Source organism: Mastigoproctus giganteus, chromosome 6 (assembly GCF_048544385.1).
Source record: "Mastigoproctus giganteus isolate SK-2022 chromosome 6, ASM4854438v1, whole genome shotgun sequence".
In the NCBI taxonomy this organism is placed as follows: Eukaryota; Metazoa; Arthropoda; class Arachnida; order Uropygi; family Thelyphonidae; genus Mastigoproctus; species Mastigoproctus giganteus.
Genome location: NC_143580.1, coordinates 101,192,827 through 101,220,164, shown reverse-complemented (window position 1 = coordinate 101,220,164; position 27,338 = coordinate 101,192,827). Strand labels below are relative to the sequence as shown.

At 38.8% G+C, this 27,338-nt stretch overlaps 2 protein-coding genes across 2 annotated transcripts in view; one reads left to right on the top strand and one right to left on the bottom strand.

Annotated features, from left to right (window-relative positions):
* Positions 1-27,338, bottom strand: part of LOC150084478 (uncharacterized) — an 804,913-nt gene that overhangs the window by 444,287 nt on the left and 333,288 nt on the right. Inside the window, exon 6 of the mRNA XM_090376257.1 lies at positions 10,781-10,837. Within this exon, the coding sequence (XP_090232383.1) occupies positions 10,781-10,837 (57 nt within the window). The remainder of the gene's footprint in view (positions 1-10,780; positions 10,838-27,338) is intronic.
* Positions 11,345-25,979, top strand: LOC150084479 (deoxynucleoside triphosphate triphosphohydrolase SAMHD1-like). Its single transcript, XM_090375271.1, has 3 exons — positions 11,345-11,359; positions 11,584-12,489; positions 25,920-25,979. Exons 1-3 carry the CDS (start codon positions 11,345-11,347, stop codon positions 25,977-25,979), a joined length of 981 nt encoding a protein of 326 aa, XP_090231397.1.

Sequence of the window (27,338 nt, the reverse complement as noted above, 5' to 3'; positions counted from 1 at the left end):
TGTTTAGAGGGAATGGATGAGTGAAATGTGTCTTTTTTTTCTTTTTTGGCTGATGTTACTCAAACTTGTTTTCTTGTATCCCATGCCTATACAGCTACTACTAATTATTAATAATAACTAGCTCCTGTGGGACCAACGCATTCTGCCCCGAAGATTGCCGCTGTGCTGCCTGATGCACAAGAGTGAGCTTTGGCGTTTAGTTGGGAAGCTGAGAATTTGATGGGTACTCCCATTTTAATTCCTTCAAAGACATTTATCCTGCAGGTCAAACTCTCATAGACACCCATCAGAATGCTGACTGGCACCTAATTTCTTTACACTCTCTGCATCTAGCACACACAATGACATTCTCCTTGGCTAGCTCATTTCCTGTCCCAGTAAGGTCCACAAACATTTCACATTTTGCACATATTTTTAGACTGAGATGCATTGGTGAATTGCTCCCTTCGGTTCTGCCCTCAGCCACAGCACTTCTGCCATTTTGTGCTCGTTGGTGTGCTGCACTAGTCTGGTGCATGATTTCTGTTTTAATATAATTAAATTGATAAACAACAATGCTATACTAAGCTAACAGATTCCTAATACAGTGGTAAGTATTAAGCTATTTACTTTTACATTATACCTTATGCTATCAAGTTCATGATATATGTTATGCTATTCCACATAGATCTAATATACTATAACAATGGTGGCAAGTTTCTAACGGTACAATATTCTACGGATACTAAATAGTAACCTACAGAATCTCAATCTAAATTCAATATAAACGAAGGAGCATGACTTGGATTATAAAGCTACTTCATAAAAATAAATTAATATGACAATTAAGTCAATAAAATGGGAAAAAATTATCAAACACTTAGTATTTGCTGGAGCTGCAAAATCTTTTCCAACAAATGAATAACCTCATACCCAATTCTATCCAAGATAATCCCATTTCTGTAGATGGTGATTTATTATTGCCTCCTGAAGATTCTCTGCCTCTCTGATCAAGCAATGTTGGCATGGATTCCACATTATAGATGTGTAATTGAGGTGGCAGGCAGAACCAAAGCGTTGTACAGGGTGATAATGTAGAAATGGTTTTGGACAATTAAATGTTGGTGCCTTTTAATGAGGCCTAATGCTCTAAATATTGCTTCATTTGTGTTGATGATGCAATGTCTAAAGGAATTATTCCCAAGTCACAGAGAGAATCAGCATTACTTGAGAAATTTGCTAAACAGTATTTAGGGAGAATAAGAGAAGATTTATGCCTATCTCTGAAGAAAAGAACATAACAGATCTTCCACAATTAGTTGAATTTTCTCTCACATCATGATGCCAGTTTGACTAAATACACGATGTGGATAATCTTACTTGGGGATAGCACAGATTTTTTCGGTCATGACTATCTGGCGACATTTTATTTATTTTTTTTCCAGTGACAGAGCTTGGAAGTTGTGCACTTTAGAAGTGTATCCACTAGTTAACATGAAATAAACTAATATCATTTTTAATCAAATAACATCACCAGAAGAAGAGTCTGTTATTTTTAAAAACTGAAAGGCAGGTTTCAGGCAAATTCCCAATGCGGACACTGGCTCTAATCAACCTGTTTTCTAAACGTAAGCACCCTATTAGAGAATTATGACAGTGACTTGCCTTTATCCTGGAAATGTATCTTTTGTTTGGCAGCAATGAGTAATCCACACTTTAACTAAATTTCAACTGTCTCTGTTTACGCGGTAGATACAAGTGGTCCCTAAGTCAGATTTGTTTTAGGTGCTGTGCAAGTAACGTTACAATGTCTAAGAGGAAATCCTTGAGTGTAGTGAAAAAGTGGTTAAAAAAGTGGTTAATAGTGTAGATCAAGGTATTTAAAAAAAAAAAAAAAAAAAAAGGAAATTGCTTTAAAATTTGGTATCCCTGCCAGTAGTGTCAGCCATTCTGTTTGAGGAAACGGGATCCAGTCAGATGTGTGTGAAATTATGAAGATGTAGATGAAGCCAATTTTAAGTGGGTGAAGCTGATTCGAGACCAAAATATGCTAGTATCAGGGCCATTAATAATAAAACTCACATTTTCTTGGGTATAAAACATTCCAAGCCTGTTCTGGTTGGTTGAACGAATTTAAAAAAGTGCCATGGCTTACTCGAAAAACTTATTTCTGATGAAAGTGGAGTTGCAATGAAAGAAGACTGTACCCATTGGAAAACAAAAGTTTTTAAAAAAAAATTATGGACTACGAGCCCAAAGACATATTCAACCAATGCTCGTGAAACAGGTTTGCTTTTAAATGTTTGTCGAATGAGACACTAACTTATAAAGGTGTTAAATGCTTAGGTGGTAAAACAGTGAGGAGAAAATTATAGTCTTCATTGGTGCAAATATAGCTAGTAATGAAAAACCGAAGCTTTTGGCAATAAGCAAAAGTAAACAACTCTGATATTTCAAAGGATTAAAGATGTTAGAGTTGGACTACAACTACTAGAAAAAAATCTTGGATGACCAGATGTCAAATTTCGATAGAAAGATGATGAAAGAAAACAGAAAAAATTACAGTGGTTGTCAATAATTGCCCTGGCAATCTTCACTTGGTAATTTCAAAACTTACAAGTGTGAAGCTTGTTTTCTTCCTAGGAATATCTCATATAAACAATGCAGCCAATGGACCATGACATTATCAAGAATTTAAAAATGCATTACCAAAGGCACATACTGAAAAAAATTATACCAAGAATAGAAACCAACCAATTTATAGATTCTGTTATAGATTTGTGGATGTGCATATCAGAGTTCCCAAAATTGTGGAGCCAAGATGTGATGGTAACAACAATTAGAACTGTTCTGCAAAAGCAGGTTTTGCTAAAATGCCAATTAACAGCAATAAGATAGAGAGAGAGAGAGAGAGAGAGAGAGAGAGAGAGAGAGAGAGAGAGAGAGAGAGAGAGAGAGAGAGAGAGAGAGAGATGAAGATGAACTACTCCAAGATACTGAGCAATCTTGGAAAGATTGCTCAGTATCTTGCAGAACCTACAAACATCAAACCTCCAAGCGAGTGGTTTGATCAGTGGAGAAATCGTTCATGATGAATTTTTCGTAATTGATAATTAGCATTAGCATTAGTAGAGGCATTTGATGCAAGAAAGCAAGCTTATGCACGATCAGCCAAAAAAAAAAAAAAACCCACTTCCACTTCACCCATCTGTTTGTTCAAAACACCTGTCCAGCTGAGCCTTAAACTTATTTAGGCTATCAACCTCCACCACAAGGGATGGAAGTCTGTTCCATCAACCAACCACCCGCTGGCTAAAGGCAAATTTCCGCACGTCTATCCTACATCTGTCTTTCCTCAATTTGAATTTATGCCCTCTCAGGTGATTTTTCTGAGCAAGAGGAAGAATCCCAACAGCATTGAGCATGCTTAAACCATTCAAGGCTTTATATACCTCTATCAGATCACCTCGCTGGTGCCTAGTCTCCAGACACTGTAATTTGCAAAACTTAAGCCTTTCTTCGTAAGAGCACCCCTTTGTTCCATTCACTAACCTTGTTGCCCTTCTCTGTACTTGTTCCAGCAGCTCTACATCCTTCTTGAAATGAGGCCTCCAGACCTGTATACAGTACTCTAGGTGTGGCCTGACCATTGCCTTATACAATGGAATAATCACCTCCTTATCCCTGCTGTAAAAATTCCTGTATATTATTGACAATACACCATGAGCTACTCTTGCAGCCCGTCTGCACTGCTCAGAGAACTTCATATCTGCCTGCACAACCACCCCCAAGTCCCTTTCATTCTCTACCACTGTCAGTGTAGTACCACAGAGTTGATACGTTGCTCTGGGGTTGCTGTTTCCCATGTGTAGTACTTTGCATTTGTCAATGTTAAACTTCATTTGCCACCTCTCAGCCCATCTGCTCAACCTTTCCAGATCCAGTTGCAGCAGCATAGTGTCAGTAGTGTCCTTGACAACCCTGCCAACTTTTGTATTGTCTGCAAACTTGGACATTAAGCTTGATATACCATCATCAATATCATTTATAAATACAGAAAACAATAATGGACCCAACACTGAGCGCTGAGGGACTCCACTAATAACATTAGTCCATGATGAGCAGTGTCCATTGATTACCACTCTCTGTCTTCTCCCCCTCAACCACCCCTTTATCCATAGCAGCAATTTGCCTCCAATGTCACACTGCTCCAATTTGTGTAGCAGTCTTCCATGTGCAACAGCATCAAAAGCCTTTCTAAGATCGAAGTATATAATATCAAAGTTATTCCCTGCATCCAGTTCTTTTGTGACTGCATCATAGTTTCCAATCAAGTTGGTCAGGCAAGACTTCCCCTTAACAAAACCATGCTGTGTCTGAGCTATAACTGAAGTCTTGTCTAAATGATCCTGCAGTGCTTCTTTAACCAGTGCCTCCATTAATTTTCCTGGAACAGAAGTTAAGCTCACAGGTCTATAATTACTTGTGTCAGCCTTTGATCCTCCTTTGTGAATTGGGGTCACATTTGCACATTTCTAGTCTATGGGTACCTCCCCTGAGTCCAAGGAAGCTCTCATAATTATGGCTAAGGGTTTGCTTACTTCCTTTGCTGCCTCCTTTAATATAACTGGATAGATCCCATCCACCCCGGATGCCTTTCTTGTGTTTATCTTCAACAGTTTCTCCTCCACTTTACTCCCAGTTATTTTAAGATTCTGTAGCTTACTGCTAGAGTTGAATACACCTCTGGCATTCCCCTTGCTGAATAACTCCTCATGTGTGAATGTCGATGCAAAATATTCATTTAGTTTGTTAGCTACCTGAGCAGGATCATCAACAGTTGACCCATCAATATCAAGTGGACCAATCTGATTCATCCCCTTCCTTCTAGAGTTTACATAAGTAAAGAACTCTTTGCTGTTTTTCTTTGCATCCCTTGCCAAGGATTTCTCGTAATCTGCCTTCGCCTGCCTAACCTCCTTTGTAACTTGGTTGCATATCAACTTGTATCTATCATAGGCTTCTGTGTCATGTGTTAATTTGTAAGTATCCCATGCATTTTTCTTCTCTGCCATATGCCTCATTAGTTCATCTGACATCCATTTTGGCCTAAACCTTGAACAATATTTCTTAGTTGGTATGTAAAGCCTAGTAGCTTCCAAGATAAGTTCTTTGAATGCTTCCCATTTTGAATTTGCTGTTGGTAACATCATCAGTTGGTCCCACTGTATAGAATTTAAATACTGTCTCAGTCCATCGTAGTCGCCTTTACGGAAGCAATAACCCTTCCCTTTACCCCTAATGGTAGTTACCTCTTTGAGTAAATCCCACTTCAGCACACTGTGATCACTGCCACCTAGTGGTTCATTTATCTGCAGATTCTTAATGCATGAAGAATCACTGCTGATAATCAAATCAAGAGTATTACTCCCTCTAGTTGCCTCCCAAACATGCTGATGTAGAAAACAATCATCCAATAAATCCACAAAAGCCCTGCTAGTGTGTGAGTAACCAGCCCCCAAATTCAAGTCAATATCTGGGAAATTAAAATCTCCCATTATAAGACTCTCTGATTTACTGGTCCACTCTATTTCCCTGTACAGTTCCTTATTATACTCATCAGAGTCATTAGGCCTATAGCACACTCCTACTCTCAATTTTGAATTAGAATTAGGGTTGAATTTGAAAGTGTCTGCAATTCTGCCCAGACACGATAGGAGGGAGTATATGATGAGAGCCTTTTCGATCAATTCGGCCCTGGAAAGATTGTGCAAGGCTCAAGGGGTAGAATTTTTTTCAGCCTGGACTGTACTTGTTAACAGGAGAGATTGCTTCTACAGGGATGGGATACACTTAAATAGAAAGGGTGCAAGAATATTTGCTGATGCTATCGAGGCAGTGTTAGGTGGGTCGGAAAACTGCTAGCTTGGGGGGAGACAAAGACCAATAGATTGACAGTAGCCACTGGCAGAGGTGAAAGAGATTCTTGCACTGCTTCTATTAGAATGAGCAGAAGCCTGAAAAACAAGATGCATGGTATTTCAGAGACTGCTGGGAGCCATTGCGGCACAAGTAAACACATGGGTTGTATTAGGGTAGCTAAGAATAGAAACAGGTGCAGGAATACTTGCGTGTACACCAATGATAGGAGTTTAGTAAATAAATTTGATAAATTTGAGGTATTGCTCAAAACATCGAAGGCAGATATTGTTGGGATATTAGAGACGTGGTGTCACACAGATATAAGGGATGCGGAACTGCAATTTGGGGAGTACAACGTCTACAGAAAGGATAGACAGGATAGGAAGGGGGGAGGTGTTATGCTATTAGTTAAGAAATACATAAAAACCAAGGAAGTGAAGCCAGTCGACATCGCTGGACAGTGCAGTGTGGAGTCAGTTTGGTGTGACATAAACATTGGGAGATCAAAATTGAGAGTAGGAGTGTGCTATAGGCCTAATGTCTCTGATGAGTATAATAAGGAACTGTACAGGGAAATAGAGTGGGCCAGTAAATCAGAGTGTCTTATAATGGGAGATTTTAATTTCCCAGATATTGACTGGATTTTGGGGGCTGGTTACTCACACACTAGCAGGGCTTTTGTGAATTTATTGGATGATTGTTTTCTACATCAGCATGTTCGGGAGGCAACTAGAGGGAGTAATACTCTTGATTTGATTATCAGCAGTGATTCTTCATGCATTAAGAATCTGCAGATAAATGAACCACTAGGTGGCAGTGATCACAGTGTGCTGAAGTGGGATTTACTCAAAGAGGTAACTACCATTAGGGGTAAAGGGAAGGGTTATTGCTTCCGTAAAGGCGACTACGATGGACTGAGACAGTATTTAAATTCTATACAGTGGGACCAACTGATGATGTTACCAACAGCAAATTCAAAATGGGAAGCATTCAAAGAACTTATCTTGGAAGCTACTAGGCTTTACATACCAACTAAGAAATATTGTTCAAGGTTTAGGCCAAAATGGATGTCAGATGAACTAATGAGGCATATGGCAGAGAAGAAAAATGCATGGGATACATACAAATTAACACATGACACAGAAGCCTATGATAGATACAAGTTGATATGCAACCAAGTTACAAAGGAGGTTAGGCAGGCGAAGGCAGATTACGAGAAATCCTTGGCAAGGGATGCAAAGAAAAACAGCAAAGAGTTCTTTACTTATGTAAACTCTAGAAGGAAGGGGATAAATCAGATTGGTCCACTTGATATTGATGGGTCAAGTGTTGATGATCCTGCTCAGGTAGCTAACAAACTAAATGAATATTTTGCATCGACATTCACACATGAGGAGTTATTCAGCGAGGGGAATGCCAGAGGTGTATTCAACTCTAGCAGTAAGCTACAGAATCTTGAAATAACTGGGAGTAAAGTGGAGGAGAAACTGTTGAAGATAAACACAAGAAAGGCACCCGGGGTGGATGGGATCTATCCAGTTATATTAAAGGAGGCAGCAAAGGAAGTAAGCAAACCCTTAGCCATAATTATGAGAGCTTCCTTGGACTCAGGGGAGGTACCCATAGACTGGAAATGTGCAAATGTGACCCCAATTCACAAAGGAGGATCAAAGGCTGACACAAGTAATTATAGACCTGTGAGCTTAACATCTGTTCCAGGAAAATTAATGGAGGCACTGGTTAAAGAAGCACTGCAGGATCATTTAGACAAGACTTCAGTTATATCTCAGACACAGCATGGTTTTGTTAAGGGGAAGTCTTGCCTGACCAACTTGATTGGATACTATGATGCAGTCACAAAAGAACTGGATGCAGGGAATAACTTTGATATTATATACTTGGATCTTAGAAAGGCTTTTGATACTGTTGCACATGGAAGACTGCTACACAAATTGGAGCAGTGTGACATTGGAGGCAAATTGCTGCTATGGATAAAGGGGTGGTTGAGGGGGAGAAGACAGAGAGTGGTAATCAATGGACACTGCTCATCGTGGACTGATGTTATTAGTGGAGTCCCTCAGGGCTCAGTGTTGGGTCCATTATTGTTTTCTGTATTTATAAATGATATTGATGATGGTATATCGGGCTTAATGTCCAAGTTTGCAGACGATACAAAGGTTGGCAGGGTTGTCAAGGACACTACTGACACTATGCTGCTGCAACAGGATCTGGAAAGGTTGAGCAGATGGGCTGAGAGGTGGCAAATGAAGTTTAACATTGACAAATGTAAAGTACTACACATGGGAAACAGCAACCCCAGAGCAATGTATCAACTCTGTGGTACAACACTGACAGTGGTAGAGAATGAAAGGGACTTGGGGGTGGTTGTGCAGGCAGATATGAAGTTCTCTGAGCAGTGCAGACGGGCTGCAAGAGTAGCTCATGGAGTATTGTCAATGATATACAGGAATTTTTCCAGCAGGGATAAGGAGGTGATTATTCCATTGTATAAGGCGATGGTCAGGCCACACCTAGAGTACTGTATACAGGTCTGGAGGCCTCATTTCAAGAAGGATGTAGAGCTGCTGGAACGAGTACAGAGAAGGGCAACAAGATTAGTGAATGGAACAAAGGGGTGCTCTTACGAAGAAAGGCTTAAGTTTTGCAAATTACAGTGTCTGGAGACTAGGCACCAGCGAGGTGATCTGATAGAGGTGTATAAAGCCTTGAATGGTTTAAGCATGCTCAATGCTGATGGGATTCTTCCTCTAGCTCAGAAAAATCACCTGAGAGGGCATAAATTCAAATTGAGGAAAGACAGATGTAGGATAGACGTGCGGAAATTTGCCTTTAGCCAGCGCGTGGTTGGTTGGTGGAACAGACTTCCATCCCTTGTGGTGGAGGTTGATAGCCTAAATAAGTTTAAGGCTCAGCTGGACAGGTATTTTGAACGAACAGAGGGGTGAAATGGAAGTGGTTTTTTTTTTTTTTTTTTTTTTTGGCTGATGCTGCATAAGCTTGCTTTCTTGCATCAAATGCCTCTACTAATGCTAATGCTTATGTCACACCAAACTGACTCAACACTGCACTGTCCAGCGATGTCGACTGGCTTCACTTCCTTGGTTTTTATGTGTTTCTTAACTAATAGCATAACCCCTCCCCCCTTCCTATCCTGTCTATCCTTTCTGTAGACGTTGTACTCCCCAAATTGCAGTTCTGCATCCCTTATATCTGTGTGACACCACATTTCTGATATCACAACAATATCTGCCTTTGATGTTTTGAGCAATACCTAAAATTCATCAAATTTATTTACTAAACTCCTAGCATTAATGTACATGCAAGTATACCTGCACCTGTTTCTATTCTTAGCTACCCTAACACAACCCATGTGTTTACTTGTACTGCAATGGCTCCCAGCAGTCTCTGAAATACCATGCTTCTTGTTTTTCAGGCTTCTGCTCATTCTAATAGAAGCAGTGCAAGAATCTCTTTCACCTCTGCCAGTGGCTACTGTAAATCTATTGGTCTTTGTCTCCCCCCCCAAGCTAGCAGTTTTCCGACCCACCTAACACTGCCTCGATAGCATCAGCAAATATTCTTGCACCCTTTCTATTTAAGTGTATCCCATCCCTGTAGAAGCAATCTCTCCTGTTAACAAGCACAGACCAGGCTGAAAAAAATTCTGCCCCTTGAGTCTTGCACAATCTTTCCAGGGCCGAATTGATCGACAAGGCTCTCATCATATACTCCCTCCTATCGTGTCTGGGCAGAATTGCAGACACTTTCAAATTCAACCCTAATTCTCGGCTTCTGTTCAACAGTTACCTGTACTTGTTAAGTAATTCTGCCGGTCTCCTACTCTTAATATTATTAGTGCCAACGTGTACAACTATATCACCTTTTGTGCCCTTAAAAGATGATATTCGCTCTATAATGATGTCATAGTAGCTGAATATCCGAGTGACTCCAACATTTTGGAGAGTATTCAAAGAACTAGTGACAATAACAATGAGTTGGATGAAAATGAGGGCAATGCTTCCAAATATGAAATGTTAGCAGCATTTGAAACTTTGCATCGAGGCCTTCAGTGTGAAGAAAATGTGGCAGAAAATATATTCTTCAAATATATTCTAAAATATATATATTATATTTTGCAAACATTTTTATCAATAATATACATTGTTATCCAGTGTACAACAAAAAATAACCATATATTTTAAGAAATAATTCTTAAAATTGTACTAATATATCGTGAGCATCATGTAAGTAGTCATTTCTTAATATGTAATGAATTAATAAATTAATTGCTTTAAAATGTTAGAAAATTTATTCATTCCCACTTATTTCTGATTTATTTCCCATCTTTTACTATATTTCTTAATTCTGAATTACAGTATTTTTCATTGTTGAAAAGGTCATATTTCTTTATAACCAAATTTCTGTTTAACGAATTTTTTCAAGTGAATGATTAATTTCATTATATAGTGGTCCAACAGTAGTTTGATATAATAACACTACACTCTGTTGTGCTTTTCTGTTGACATCATCAGATTCTATCACTTATGGGACAAAAGTGGTAGAACCACTAAAACAGTCACAACAGGAAAAACATAACAAAGTATAGAATTATTTTCTCAAACTATTTCAACACCTGCATTGAAATAGTACCTTTCTCTTTATTGCTTTTCAAACTTCGAATGGAACTCCGTTCCTGATGTGATGAAATTTCAGCAGGTGGAAACAAACATGCTTTTCTAACCAGTGTTCTTCAGTCATCACACAGGAATTCAAAGGAACAACCTGCAGAAGTTATAACTATGTTGTATTTTAAAATATATATATATTAAATAGACATTTATCTAGAATTAGAACTTACCCTTCAAAGTTTGTGCCTGCTTCCGTTTTCTCAAACTGCGGCGGATAATGGTTCCATCTAACAGAAACAGCAATTATGAAAACAGTAAAAGAGAATAATAGAGAAGTTTATGCACAATAGTAGTATTAACAGTGACAAAAGATGCAAGGATGCAAAGTTACAGAGCATCAGCCAAAAAAAAAAAAAAAATTACCATTGCATTTGTCCATCCCCCTAATATTTTGTTTACTCATTCCAGAATTGTATTCAAATTACAGATTTCCACAACAGGTGTAAGTTTGTTCCAAAACTCAATTGCTCTCTTCTAGATGAAAGCACATTTTAAAAGTACCTAATCCAGCAATCATCCCTTTCCATTTGATATTAATGGTATTAATAATAGGCAATCTGAGGATTTTCAACAAGTATAGGGCAACTTTGAGAAAAAGACTAACCTAGAATTATGCCCAGAAACACTAGGGGCAGTGCAAGGTGAGAGCCCCATCAATCAATTTGGCCTTGAAGAGATTATACAAGGCTGATGGGATAGAATTTTTCTCACTATGGTCTGTGCTTGTTAATGAGATGGTGTTTTTACAGGTATGGGATAATGCTTAAACAAAAGGGATGCAAGAATATTTGCTGCTGATGCTATTGAGGCAAAGTAAAGTAGGTATCTACCCAAAAATAGCATTTTAGGAGAGGGGTATACAGAGATTAACAGTTTTTGAAATGCAGCAGTCTGTAAACGCGTTGGGATTAAAAGGCCTGTTGGACTTCTCGTGTGATTACCTTTCCTTTATCCCTGATGGTAGTTATAAAAGGAACTGAGAATCACCGATAAGGAGATGTTGTGTGTTGAGATAGCAGGTTTATGTCATGATTTAGGGCATGGGCCATTTTTGCACGTATGGGAAACGTTCTGTAGCCAAAACTGTAGCCAAAAAGGCAAAAGTATATGGAAGCATGAAGATGTTTCCCTTTCAATGTTTGACTATCTTGTTGAAGAAAATTCCTTGCTCCCTGTTTTTCTTCACTGCGGTATTGATGAGGATGAATTTATCTTTATCAAGAAGTTAATAAGTGGATCAAAGGAGACTGAGAAAAATGACAGAGAGTTTCTTTTTCAAGTTGTTAACAATGAGGAATCAGGACTGGATGTGGATAAGTGGGATTACTTTATGAGAGACTGCCATTATTTAGGTTTTAACTGTAGCTTTAATTATGAACGTTTAATGCTCTGTGCAAGAGTCATTGATGTCAGAGGAAAGAAAAAAATATGCTTTCGGGATAAAGTAGCCTCTAATATTTACAGTATGTTCCAAACTAGATGCATGTTACATCGTACTGCCTACCAGCATCGAGTAATTGTTTTGATTCATAAAATGATATGTGATGTTCTAAAAAAAGCTGATGGAATCTTAGGACCACATGGGTCTCCTTTATATTTATCAGAATGGAGTAGTAAAGCAGCTCAGTATGCATATAATAAGGAAAGAGGAGAAGAATTTATACATAATATGAAAAAGTATTGTATATTAACAGATCCTGTTGTCATAAGCAGCCTAAAATATACTACACAGGAAGAACTAAAAGATGTAGTAAGATTAATTTCGGGGTTAGATCAGCAAAAAGCTATGCTGTATAAAAATGTGGCTACAAAAGTTTTCTTAGATGATGATACAGTCAACCAGGAAATTAATAATGAAACGAAAGTTTTTAAAAAGATAGTTAGCTATCTTAATGATTTTAATCAATATTATTATTATTATTATTATTAACCATATGGTGCAAGGAAGCCTAAGGCTTATGCTGCACCAGGCAAAAAAAAAAAAAAAAAAAAATTCTGAATTACCCAGAGGGGGGGGGGGAGAGAGAGAGAGAGAGAGAGAGAGAGAAAAGTAGAAGGGAATCACCAAGAAAGAGAAGAATGATGATATCCAGCTCAGGACCCTGAGTGTGCCAAGCCCATACTCACCAAATGCGAGCCCCCGGGGTTGGCCCTGGTCTTCATTCCATAAGAAAGAGCCATACAGACAAGGAAGTTGTAGAGAATGATGTTATAGTTCAGGTGATCCCTGTTCACTGGGGAAAGAAAACGAGAAATCCAGTAGAATCAGTTTTTTTTTACTCAAACATTGATCCAGAGGATATATGCGGTATGCAAAAAGAAGACATGCTGAATATGATACCAAAGGCTTTTCAAGAATTTCATGTGCATGTAATCTGCAGACGTAATGATATTTATGCTTGCTCAGTTGTACTTGAATGTTTTAAAGCATTTTGTAAGAACCTGAATAACAGTGCTCCAATGGGTACACTAGACAATGGTTATTGAATTGAATATATTTTTGTTATTAATATTTATGACATGAAGGTACCCAACTTTGGGTTTTAATTTATTCTTTTTGAAACTTAATTGGTTTCAAATTAACTGTTGATCAATTTATATTATATATTTTTAATATTGTTTTAAAGATATTATTTATTGTATCAGATGCTGTTTTTTATTTGCATATTTTTGCAGTGAGCAGGAGTGGATATGTAGGTCAAAGAGGACATGCATCATGATAGGTTCTCCTTTAATATAATACTATTTGTGTAATATAAAATTAAGAAAAGAAAATAGCTGTATTTTAAATGCAGCATTTCTAGGAACTGAATTAGTGCAATATTAATGATGGCTTTGAGTTAACTCGATCATTACTGTGAAATAACAAAAAATGCAAAGTTGCCTTTCTTTACCTTATCACAAGTTTATGAATCCTTCTGTTATCATATGCTAATGCCAGACTGCAATTTCTTTTAACTATTACTTTGAGTTTTATTTCTAATATAGTGTATCTACAACATGCACTATTATTGTTCACTGAGAATTATTTAAGGAAACTGTAGTGTGTCACTTATTTAATGAATGTTGGTTGTAATATACCATTTTTCTTTTGATTATGATTACTGTGGCATGTAATTTACAATGTGTGATATAAAGTTTAACTTGAGTTGGAAAAAAAAAAAAAAAAAAAAAATTTTTAGGCCTGACATAGCCCAGTAGTCAGGAGTGAGAGTGCATAGCACGCGTTCCTTGAGTGGACCGGGGTTCAAGCCCGTGACTACTAAATACGATAAATATTTGTATTGACGATTTATTGTAAACTCTACTGACTTGGTTGTCGTGGCGGAGTATAAACAGAAAATTTATATCTTTAAGTAAATTCCAAATCAATACATTGTGATCACTGCCACCTAGTGGTTCTTTTATCTGCAGTTTCTTAATGCATGAATAATCACAGCTGATAATCAGATTGGGAGTGTTACTCCCTCTTTTATTTTTAACGTGCTGCTAGAGAAAACAATTATCCAATAAATCCACAATAAATTTTATTTATTGAAATGCAGGAAGCAATAAGCTATGATTTCCTTAGCTCACCATGTTATTGAGCATGAACTACATGTTGCACTTCACTCGTTTTGATTACAATAATAAGAAAACTTTGATTGATTATGAGGCTGTGACATACAACATGCAGTGAAAACATTTCTTTGTATATGATATTATTTTACCAATTAGTAATTAATTAGTAAGAAGAGAATTATTACTTTTCAATTTTATTAATAACAGTAAAAGAAAAAAAAAAAACTGCAATAAATTTAAAAAATTAAATGGGCCTGAAATATAATGTATTCAGTGGTGCTGCGTGCCCACTTAGGTTGGGTGTGCTTTTATTGGGAGGGGTGGAGTTTTATGCAACCCACACTACAAAATTCACGTGTTAATTTGAATGTACAATTGCATTTTTAGAGATGTGAAAGTTTTAAGAGTGCATAGGGCAGCAGTGCTCTTCTTAGTTGGTCCAATGCAATTAACTGTAGAATAATTTTGAATACTTAATAAATTTACTAACTAATAAATTTAATAAATAATAAATTTACTAATTAATATAATTTTAACTATACAGTCCATAATTACGGACAACATAAAGGTTCCCCGTGAAATAAATAATAGCTATGCGTCACATGCATCATTTATGTGAGAAGCACAGAGAGTTTACGCTTTATGGTGAGATTAGAATATCATTGGCAAATACTAGAGTGAGACACAAAATATCTGTATTTTGTTATGACTCTTAAATACACCCATATAAAATGCACAGAAATCTGAAAAAGTAATCACTTGGGAAAATATTTTTCCGGATTGAATCAAAGAAAGGCTTAAAAAAACTCATTTTACTTATTTATACACCAATTCCAATCTCATGTTTTGCTTTAGGAATTGTGTTAGCACATCATAAAATAAAGGTCTTTTCTTCAGTTCCACCAGCAATGTCTTATCAATGGCCGCATAACCTTTCCTGCATTTGTGTTCCTCTACAACATGTATATATTCTCTTCATAGCCGAAAAAGAAGGCTTGACTGTACCAGTAGAACTCGGAATTGTCATGATACGTTTTGCTAATTTATAAATTTCCTTGAATGCAACCTGAAGCTGAATTTCTTGCATGAATTTTAATAGGTGATACACTGATTTTCTCGCAAATTCATCAAAAGAAAAGAGTACTTTTAGTTAATTTTTCAAGCGAGTGTAGTCAAAAACTAATCCATAGAAATCCTTTCATTTTTCTAGAATACCATCAGGAAAAGTTTTCAATACTGATCATTCGCTACAAAGGAGTTGAAAAAATTCGAGTTTCGAAAGTGAAGAGTATCATTCTTCCATCTCCAGGCACATGCAGTCGACTATTCCCTGGTATAATCGAAGGCATGCACTTTTCTCCTCTCTTCAGATCCTTTTCGTCATCTAGGCTTCGGCTCTTCAACCATATGCTTTTCCTTTGCAGAAATCCAAATATTATCAAATACATGTTCCTTGTCATTCCTAAGCTGTTTCGTAGTATCATGCACTTTTTCATAACAGTACAATATGTCATAGGATTAAGTTTGCAGTATATTATTCAAAACATCAGTATAACCAAACAGAACAGAAAAAATTTCTACCAACAAAATTTTTGAAAATCTTGCAAGAAATAAAAAAAAAAAAAAAAAAAAAAACCACGAGCTTTGATTACAGCAGGACCAGGACATGTCTGGCAGGGGCAAAGGATGATGACGTTGTAGAGCAGATATCATCTTTTAAGGGCACAAAAGGTGATATAGTTGTACACATTGGCACTAATGATATCAAGAGTAGGAGACCGGCAGAATTGCTTAACAAGTACAGGTCACTGTTGAAAAAAAGCCGTGAAATAGGGTTGAATTTGAAAGTGTCTGCAATTCTGCACAGACACGATAGGAAGGAGTATATGATGAGAGCCTTGTCGATCAATTCGGCCCTGGAAAGATTGTGCAAGGCTCAAGGGATAGAATTTTTTTCAGCCTGGACTGTACTTGTTAACAGGAGAGATTGCTTCTACAGGGATGGGATACACTTAAATAGAAAGGGTGCAAGAATATTTGCTGATGCAATCGAGGCAGTGTTAGGTGGGTCGGAAAACTGCCAGCTTGGGGGGAGACAAAGACGAATAGATCAACAGTAGCCACTGGCAGAGGTGAAAGAGATTCTTGCACTGCTTCTATTGGAATGAGCAGAAGCCTGAAAAACAAAATACAGGATATTTCAGAGACTGCCGGGAGTCATTGCGGTACAAGTAAACACATGGGTTGTGTTAGGGTAGCTAAGAATAGAAATAGGTGCATGTATACTTGCGTGTACACCAATGCTAGGAGTTTAGTAAATAAATTTGATGAATTTTAGGTATTGCTCAAAACATCAAAGGCAGATATTGTTGGGATATCAGAGACATGGTGTCACACAGATATAAGGAAGAAATAACTGGAATTTGGGGAGTACAACGTCTACAGAAAGGATAGACTGGATAGGAAGGGAGGAGGGGTTATGCTATTAGTTAAGAACATAATGAAACAGGCCTACGCGCTCTGGATTCATTAAGAAATTTATTATAGTTGCACACAGAGCGTATAAATAAAAGAAGAAATATATTAGCTTTCGGCTATATGGTAGCCTTCCTCAGAATTAAAAAGACATGAATGGCAGTTGGAATAGAGATGTGCACTGCCAGGTGCGTGAGACGCGAGATTTAATTGTTTGTTGACGTTTGTGGCTGTGACGCATGATGACGTGGCCAGCGTTTGTCCAATGATAGAACTACTGACTCTGTGATCGGGTTGACTTGGCAACCACTGTTCCTGTTCAAGGATTTATCCGAAGATTTTATATTTAACGATTCCAACCAGGTACGCTTTAGGTAATAGTGGGATCTGTCTACCACCACGACATCGCGGTGTGGGTCGATGTCGTGGTGGGTTGTCCAGACATGCTCGGCGATAGCTGAGTGTTCCACATCCGCTAAACGGATCGCTCTTTTGTGCTCCGAGAGACGTTTCTCGAGTCGACGACCAGTCTCTCCAAAGTAGCAGCTAGTGCAGTCACGGCAAGACATACATAAAATACATAAAATCCAAGGAAGTGAAGCCAGTGGACATCGCTGGACAGTGCAGTGTCGAGTCAGTTTAGTGTGACATAAGCATTGGGAGATCAAAATTGAGAGTAGGAGTGTGCTATAGGCCTAATGACTCTGATGAGTATAATAAACTGTACAGGGAAATAGAGTGGGCCAGTAAATCAGAGAGTCTTATAATGGGAGATTTTAATTTCCCAGATATTCACTGGAATTTGGAGGCTGGTCACTCACACACTAGGCAAGGCTTTTGTGAATTTATTGGATGATTGTTTTCTACATCAGCATGTTCGGGAGGCAACTAGAGGGAGTAATACTCTTGATTTGATTATCAGCAGTGATTCTTCATGCATTAAGAATCTGCAGATAAATGAACCACTAGGTGGCAGTGATCACAGTGTGCTGACGTGGGATTTACTCAAAGAGGTAACTACCATTAGGGGAAAAGGGAAGGGTTATTGCTTTCGTAAAGGCGACTATGATGGACTGAGACAGTATTTAAATTCTATACAGTGGGACCAACTGATGATGTTACCAACAGCAAATGCAAAATGGGAAGCATTCAAAGAACTTATCTTGGAAGCTACTAGGCTTTACATACCAACTAAGAAATATTGTTCAAGGTTTAGGCCTAAATGGATGTCAGATGAACTGATGAGGCATATGGCAGAGAAGAAACATGCATGGGATACATACAAATTAACACATGACACAGAAGCCTATGATAGATACAAGTTGATCTGAAACCAAGTTACTAAGGAGGTTAGGCAGGCGAGGGCAGATTACAAGAAATTTTTGGCAAGGGATGCAAAGAAAAACAGCAAAGAGTTCTTTACTTATGTAAACTCTTGAAGGAAGGGGATGAATCAGATTGGTCCACTTGATATCGATGGGTCAACTGTTGATGATCCTGCTCAGGTAGCTAACAAATTAAATGAATATTTTGCATCACCATTCACACATGAGGAGTTATTTAGCGAGGGGAAAGCCAGAAGTGTATTCAACTGTAGCAGTAAGCTAGAGAATCTTGTAATAACTGAGAGTAAAGTGGAGGAGAAATTGTTAAAGATAACCACAAGGAAGGCACCCGGGGTGGATGGGATCTATCCAGTTATATTAAAGGAGGCAGCAAACGAAGTAAGCAAACCGTTAGCCATAATTATGAGAGCTTCCTTGGACTCAGGGGAGGTACCCACAGATTGGAGATGTGCAAATGTCACCCCAATTCACAAAGGAGGATCAAAGGCTGATACAAGTAATTATAGACCTGTGAGTTTAACTTCTGTTCCAGGAAAATTAATGGAGCCACTAGTTAAAGAAGCACTGCAGGATCATTTAGACAAGACTTCAGCTATAGCTCGGACACAGCATGGTTTTGTTAAGGGGAAGTTGTTGTTGTTGTTATGGAGGCTTAATGGCACATAAGCATCTATGGCTATAATGTGCCTATTCACTTATTACATTAAGAGATGAGGAATTTCCATAAAATCAAAAGAAAATTTTAAATCAGAAATTATTAAAAAGTCCAGTTTGCTTGAGGAAGTCAAAAAATTCAGAAATATTTGCCTTATCACCAATGAGATTTTCAAGAGTTATTGGTTTACGATTATTTATCAGTGAGATCAAGGATGAAGCTCTGTGTTGTTTATAGTAGGGGCAGCCAATGAGAATATGTCTAACAGTCAAGATGTTAGAGCAATGTGTACACTGCGGTGGATCACCTCCTGTGAGTAAATAAAGATGTGTCAGATGAGTATGACCTATTCTTGCCCTTGAAAGGACTACTTCTTCTCGTCTCGATGTACGGACACTGGAACGCCAAATTTTCGGATCTTGTTTAAACTGAAAGAGTTTATTATTAGTCTGAGAGTGCCAGAGTGCTGTCCATTGTGATAGGCAAGCAGCATGAACGGTTAGTACACAATCTGATGCTGGAACAGGGATATTGGTTAAATCAAAGGTAGTTGGATTTTTTGCAGCTTTATAAGCCAGTTCATTGCCTAAAATACCGGAATGGGAGGGTATCCAACAAAAAACAACCAGTTGTTGACGTTTTTTGATTTGTAGTAACAAGCTTCTGATTTCATCTAGAACAGGGTGAACTTTATCTTCGCAATTACTTAGCGACATGATTGAGCTGAGGGAATCAGTATAAATAACAGATTTTAAAGTACAGTCAGAATAGAGATTTTCTAAAGCAAGTTTTATTGCATACAATTCAGCAGAAAATATACTAAAATCTGATGGAAGGGATACTGATACAACTGTATTTGGAAACACTGCAGCTGCTCCAACATTTGAATTAGATTTAGAGCCATCTGTATAAATTTGGTAGAAATCAATATATCTTTGAATGTGAACATCATGAATTTGTTTGAAGTTTGTTGCTTGCAAAGTATTCTTTCTCCATTGGCAGAGGTAAGTGTCACATGTTGGAAGAGGAGGAGGAGCCCATGGTGGTTGAGCAAAGGTTGGTATCTGCTGTATTTTCCGGATGGAAATATTCCAAACCTGCACCAGTTCAAGAAGGCAAAGACCATCTGGTTTAACTATGCTGGGTTTGTTTCTGTATAGGTTTTCTAATGGTGGGTTTAAAAGGTATGACTGAACGGGATGAGAGGCACAACTTTGTATCTTGACAGCATATTTCAATAACAGTGTTTTCCTGCGTAAAGTTAGTGGGGGCTCGTGAGCTTCTATGTAGAGACTATGTGCTGGCGACGTTCTGAACGCACCAATTGCAATTCTCAAAGCACTGTGTTGAATAGGATCAAGCCAGCGTAATGCACTCTTTCTGGCAGAATCATAGATTGGAGCACCATAATCGAGACGGGATCTGATTAATGCCTTGTACAACCGAAGCAGGGAGGTACAATCTGCACCCCACGTTCGGGCAGATAAGGCTCTGAGTATGTTTATCTTTTTCAGACAGGAAGTCCGTACATTTTTAATATGATCTAGGAAATTTAATTTGTGGTCAAGGATTAATCCTAAAAATCTGATGTTAGTAGCGATTGGGATGGAGACATTGGAAATTTGAAGTTCAGGATCCGGATGAAGTTTTCGTTGTCTGCAAAAATGGATTGCAGTTGTTTTCTGCTGAGAGAGTCGGTAGCCATTGAGGCTGGCCCATTGTTGTATTTTATTTAGTGAAATTTGAAGCTGTCTTTCGATAGATCTCATGTTTTGGGAATGGCAGGAGATGGAAAGGTCATCTGCATATAGATAAGTCTCAATTGTGTTTGGAAGCTGGTTGGTGATGGAATCAATTCTAATAGCAAAAAGAGTGGCACTCAATACTGATCCCTGTGGAACACCTTCTTCCTGAATGAAAGTTGAAGAGAGGGCATGTTGGTATCGAACTTGAAATGATCTAGTATGTAGAAAGTTCTTAATAAATACAGGAAGGTTGCCACGTAGTCCGAGAAAGTACAGATCACTAAGTATACCATGCCTCCAGGTGGTATCAAATGCCTTCTCTATGTCTATTGAAACCATTACTAGATGTTCATGTTTGACAAAAGCATTACGGATGGCAAATTCAGCCTTGACCATAAGGTCTAAGCATGACCTGTTTTGACGAAAGCCATATTGACTACGGCTCATTAGCTCTTCCGACTCGATGATCCAGATGAGTCTTCTGTGGATAATTTTCTCAAGAATTTTACTGAGGCAGCTTGAGAGAGATATGGGTCTATAGCTATATGGGTTGGATGGATCTTTTCCAGGTTTTAGGAATGCCAAAACTGTAGAGTGATGCCAAGAAACTGGAAAAACATTTTCTAAAAATATACGATTGTAAAAGACTAGGAGAAGGCGCAAAGCTTTGTCATTAAGATGTTGTAGCATGACATAATAAATCCCATCTGGTCCAGCAGCACCATTGCGGGCTGTTCTAATGACATGTAATAGTTCAGAATATTGCAGAGGTTTATTATATGGGAGAAGGTTTGAAGTTTCAAAATTAATACCATGCTTTTCTTTAGTGTTTTTAATTCTTTGGAATGAGCTAGTATATGCTGATGTTGCTGAGATTTCTGCAAAAATATTGCCCAAAGCATTGGCTATATCTACAGGATTAGATATATCTTGCCCATTCCAGGAGAGGATTGGAGAAGGTATGGTAGGAAACTTACCAGACAGCTGTCTAATTCTTTTCCATATTATTTTGGGATCAGTATTTCTGTGAAAACTGGATGTAAAACGGGTCCAGGATTCTTTCTTTGCTTCTCTTTTGTATAAAGCGTGCTTTTGCCCTTAATTTCTTATAATTAATGAGATTGACTGTGCTTGGGCACTGCCGAAACAAATTCCAGGCTTTATTTTTTGCTCTCTTTGCTATGGTGCATTTGTCATTCCACCAGTAATTATAATGCTTTCGGCCCGGCGGATTTGATAGTGGTATCGTGTCTTTAGCCACATTTAGAAGATGCGATGTGATGTATTCTGTCACATCATCAATATGCTGGTGGCGGATTTTTTCCTCGTCAAGGTCAATTGATGACTGAAATTTTGCCCAGTCTGCTCGGACAAATTTCCACTTTCTGCAGGGTTGAAATGAAGGAGTCTTTGCTTTCAGAAAGTTGCATACTATTGGGAAATGGTCACTGCCCATGGGATCGTTTATTACATACCACTCTATGGTTGGGACTAGTACTGGTGAACAAATTGAGAGATCTATTGCTGAGGTGTGTCCTGCTGGGAGCTGTACGTGTGTCGGTGCACCTGTATTGAGTACAGTCAGATTTAGTGCCTCCAAAAAACTTTCAATTAGTCTACCTCGTCTATCCAATTTAGTAGAGCCCCATAATGGGTGGTGCCCGTTAATGTCCCCTAATATACAGAAAGGTGGAGGTATCTGTATAAAGAGGTCTTCAAGATCTTTTAAAGAGCAAGTACAGTTTGGTGGTAGATAGATTGAAACTAGTGTTATTGTACCATGGAGAGTTATACGAACAGCAACAGCTTCTATTTCAGTTTGGAGTGGGATATGTTTTGATGGGATCTTTGAATTTACTAGTATTGCCACACCACCATGGGCAGCGTTAGCAGTATTTCGATCTCTTCGATAAATCCAATAGTTCTTTATCGAAGGAGAAATTTGTGAGGTCAGGTAAGTTTCCTGTAAACAAAAGGCAGCCGGAGAATATTGGTTAATTAAGTATTGAATATCATCTGTGTTGGAACGAAAGCCTCTGCAATTCCATTGTAAGATGTTGTGGTTCATTTTGGTTTGGTTGAGGATAAATCATCTGACTGTTTTTTGTTTGAAGAGGATTTTTTTCGGTCTTTTTTCGGGAAAGTAGGGCGTCCAGTATCCATCGTGTCATTTGCGTGAAGTTCTAGTATGGGTTCTTCATGATCTGGGTTTACATCTACTTCCATACTACTGGCTGATGATTCAGGTTTATTCTTATCTTTAGCAGTTTTAAGTTTTTCTTTGTTATGCGGAACTGTCCGAGTCTCAATTGGGAATTTTTCTGTGTCATTTGAGACTGTCTCAGTATCATTTGGGATACTAATTGGGGTGTTGGTGGCATTGCTGGTTTTCGTTTTAGAATTTTCTTTTCCTGTGGTTGATATGGTTGCTTTAACCCAATTAGCTAGCGAGACGTTGGGCGGTATCGACACATCTGTTTGAATTGCAGTTGTATGAAAACTTCGGGTTCGAGAGGCATAAGATGGACTTGGCATGGTCAGCATTATTTGTCTGCGTGCCTCAGGATATGTGACTTTGTGTTCTACTTTATATTTTTGGATATTCCTACCTGTTTTCCACATTTCACATGTTTTAGAAAATGCGGGGTGATTGCCTTTGCAGTTGGGGCAGATGGGAATTGCGGCTGGACAATCTGCCTGCGTATGATCCTTTGCTCCACAAATAGGACAGATGGCGTCACCTCTGCATGCCTGCTGTGAATGGCCATATTTCTGGCATTTAAAACAGCGAAGAGGATTTGGGATGTATGGACGAATTCGGCAGTTTAAATATCCAGCTTTTACTGAGCATGGCAAATCAGGAGTACTAAAAGTTAAAATGATGGAACGAGTTGGAATAAGATTTCCATCTTTTTTTGTCATTATTCTTTTAGCGCTGATTACCTTTTGGTTGCTAAGTTCTTGTACTAATTCATCCTCAGACACAGTAATTAAGTCCCATTCTGTGATGACACCCTTTGATGAATTTAAGGTATTGTGGGGAGTAACAGATACTGGCAACCCACCAAATGTCGTTGTCTTTAATAGCCACTCCGAATGTTTTGTGGTGGCTGTTTCAATCAGGAGATCTCCGGATTGGAGTCGCTTTACCATTTTTGGTGATCCTGCAATAGATTCTAGATGTCTTTGAATCACAAACGGAGATAACTTACCCACAGGCTGGGTAGACAGAGAGTGCATCACCAAAAAATTAGGAATATCTGAACAGTGTGTTTCTGTTTGAAGCCTTTTGGGTTGGCTATTTTCCTTGTCTTCATTACCATATTCTGGTCTTGAGCTTGAAGGCTGTAAGGGTGGAAAATTTGTAGAATCCATGATGGCTCCTTTTGGCCCTGGGGGATTATCTTTTCCACCCAGGTTACCAGCCCCGCCACGGGGAGGCAGGAGCAGTGCCACGAGGTGACCAAGTGGCTGGGTTAGTAATTAGTATTTATAGAAGAAAAACAGAAAGGTGGATTCCCTTTCTGGGCCTTTCCCTACTTCTTGTAGAGTGAAAGTGCTACTCGGATATACAAAGAAATCAAGAAAACGGTTTTTGAAACAAAAATAGAATCTGTTTGCTCAAATACTCTTTGCATAAATCGCTTTTAGAAATGCACTACAAATCGCTTGGCCACGGAACGCTTGGCACCCGGGGCCTTAAGGGGGAGTCATGCCTGACCAATTTGATTGGATACTATGATGCAGTCACAAAGGAACTGGATGCAGGGAATAACTTTGATATTATATACTTGGATCTTAGAAAGGCTTTTGATACTGTTGCACATGGAAGACTGCTGCACAAATTGGAGCAGTGTGGCATTGGAGGCAAATTGCTGCTGTGGATAAAGGGGTGGCTGAGGGGGAGAAGACAGAGAGTGGTAATCAATGGACACTGCTCGTCGTGGACTAATGTAATTAGTGGAGTCCCTCAGGGCTCAGTGTTGGGTCCATTATTGTTTTCTGTATTCATAAATGATATTGATGAGGGTATATCAAGCTTAATGTCCAAGTTTGCAGGCGATACAAAGGTAGGCAGGGTTGTCAAGGACACTACTGACACTATGCTGCTGCAACAGGATCTGGACAGGTTGAGCAGATGGGCTGAGAGGTGGCAAATGAAGTTTAACATTGACAAATGTAAAGTACTATACATGGGAAACAGCAACCCCAGAGCAATGTATCAACTCTGTGGTACTACACTGACAGTGGTAGAGAATGAAAGGGACCTGGGGGTGGTTGTGCAGGCAGATATGAAGTTCTCCGAGCAGTGCAGACGGGCTGCAAGAGTAGTTCATGGTGTATTGTCAATGATATATAGGAATTTTTCTAGCAGGGATAAGGAGGTGATTATTCCCTTGTATAATGGTCAGGCCACACCTAGAGTACTGTATACAGGTCTGGAGGCCTCATTTCAAGAAGGATGTAGAGCTGCTGGAACGAGTACAGAGAAGGGCAACAAGATTAGTGAATGGAACAAAGGGGTGCTCCTACGAAGAAAGGCTTAAGTTTTGCAAATTACAGTGTCTGGAGACTAGGCACCAGCGAGGTGATTTGATAGAGGTGTATAAAGCATTGAATGGTTTGAGCATGCTCAATGCTGATGGGATTCTTCCTCTCGCTCAGAATAATCACCTGAGAGGGCATAAATTCAAATTGAGGAAAGTCAGATGTAGGATAGACGTGCAGAAATTTGCCTTTAGCCAGCGGGTGGTTGGTTGGTGGAACAGACTTCCATCCCTTGTCGTGGAAGTTGATAGCCTAAATAAGTTTAAGGCTCAGCTGGACAGGTATTTTGAATGAACAGAGGGGTGAAGTGGAAGTGGTTTTTTTTGGCTGATGCTGCATATGCTTGCTTTTTTGCATCAAATACCTCTACTAATGCTAATGTACAAGGCTATATGTACATTATATTATATGGTTAGGTCACATCCTGAGTACTATATACACATACTCAGGATGTGACACATACACATAGTTGTAGCATAGATGTGCGGAAGTTTGCCTTTAGCCAGCGGGTAGTTGGTTGGTGGAACAGACTTACATCTTTTGCTGTGGAAGTTGACAGCCTAAATAAATTTAAGGCTGAGCTGGACAAGTATTTGGAACGAACAGAGAATTGAAATGGGAGAGTTTTTTTTTTTTTTTTGGCTGGTGCTGCATAAGCTTGCTTTCTTGCATCATATGCCTCTATTAATGCTAATGCAGAGGTCTCTGGGGGGATGGAATTGAGAGTGGTGTATTATTGCTTTGATCTATTGAATTTGGTTTATGTGGATGCTGGACCAAGAGTACTGATCAAGCCCAATCTGATATTGATATTTTTGGAGAGATGGATACTTCCGTCTCACATGCCACTGATTCGTGTCTGTGAATGGTAGAAGCATAAGTGCATTTTGGTATACTTAAGTTGACCAGTTTTTCGCTTCATGGTAAGAGACTATTTTCAATTATATATTTTTGTATATTTTTTTTCTATCTTCCATAGTTCACAATCTTTGAAGTAAGCTGGATGCTTGCCACTACAATTAGGACACTGTGGTGTTAGAGCCCTGCATTCTGCTTGCGTGTGATTTCTGCAGCCGCAGTTTGGACATACAGCATCTCCATGGCATTCCATCTGAGAATGGCTGAACTTTTGACATTTATAACATCCAAGCAGATTTGGGATATATGGCCTAACACGGCAGTTCAAGTAACCTGCTTTGACAGAACCTGGTAGATTTGGAGTACTGAAGGTTAAGCATATGTTTCACGTAGGACTTAAGTTGCCATCTTCTCTGATCATGATTCATTTTGCATGAGACACATTTTGTTCTTTTAGCTCCTGGACTATTTCTTCTTCAGAAACGTTTAAAGGATCCCATTTGGAGATCACTCCCTTGGAAGAATTCAGTGTGTTGTATGGGGTGACCTGAATCAGTATTCCACTTAGAGAAGTTAATTGTAATAGTAACTCGGAATGTCTTGAGTGAGATGTCTCTATCAGTACATCTCCTGATTGTAGACAGTTGACCATTTTTGATGAACCTGCAGCATTTTCTAGGCATCTCTGGATGATAAAAGGGGAGAGCTTGTTCAATTACGATAACAAAGATAGTACTATAAGGAAAGCTGGAGATTCCTACTTTCTTGTGTCCTTTTTAAGTCTCTTTGAAAGAGAGAAGTCATGGTCGGTGTCATTGTCATGTTGAGAGCTCTTAGGCTCTAAACGTGGAAATACATCAGTTTCCATTTCTGCACCTTTTAGCCCTGAGTGATGGATTTTCCCCCAGGTTACCGGCCCTGCCATATGGAGGCAGGAGCTGTGCCACCAGTGACCAAGCAGATATTGAAGTTAGAGTGGTTAGTATTTGATATGAAGACTAAGAAAAAAAAGGTGGTTTCCCTTCCTGTGGTTTTACTTCTGACTTTGCAAGCAAAGAACCACTTGATATGAACAAAACAAGAAAATCACAGGAGAAAAGAAATAAAATTATATTGTTTTCAGAGAGCACTCCATAATCGCACAGAGAAAAATGCTTGGCACCATCACTTGGGGCCTAGAAAGGGTGCAAGCATTTTTTCTGATGCTATCAAGGCAGTGTTAGGTGAGTTGGAAAACTGTAAGCTTGGGGGGAGGGAGAATACACGGACTAATTGATTACCAGTAGCTGCTGGCAGAGGTGAAAGTGATTCTTGCACTGCTTCTACTGGAATGAGCAGAAGGCTGGAATACAAGGTGAAGGGGATTTCAGAGACTGCTGAGAGTTTTCGCAGAACAAGTAAATACACGGCGTGTGTTAGGATAATTAAGAATAAGAACAGGTGTATGTATACTTGCATGTACACCAATGCTAAGAGTTTGGTAAATAAATTTGATGAAATTGTGGTGTTCGTCAGAACATCAAGGGCAGATATTGTTGGA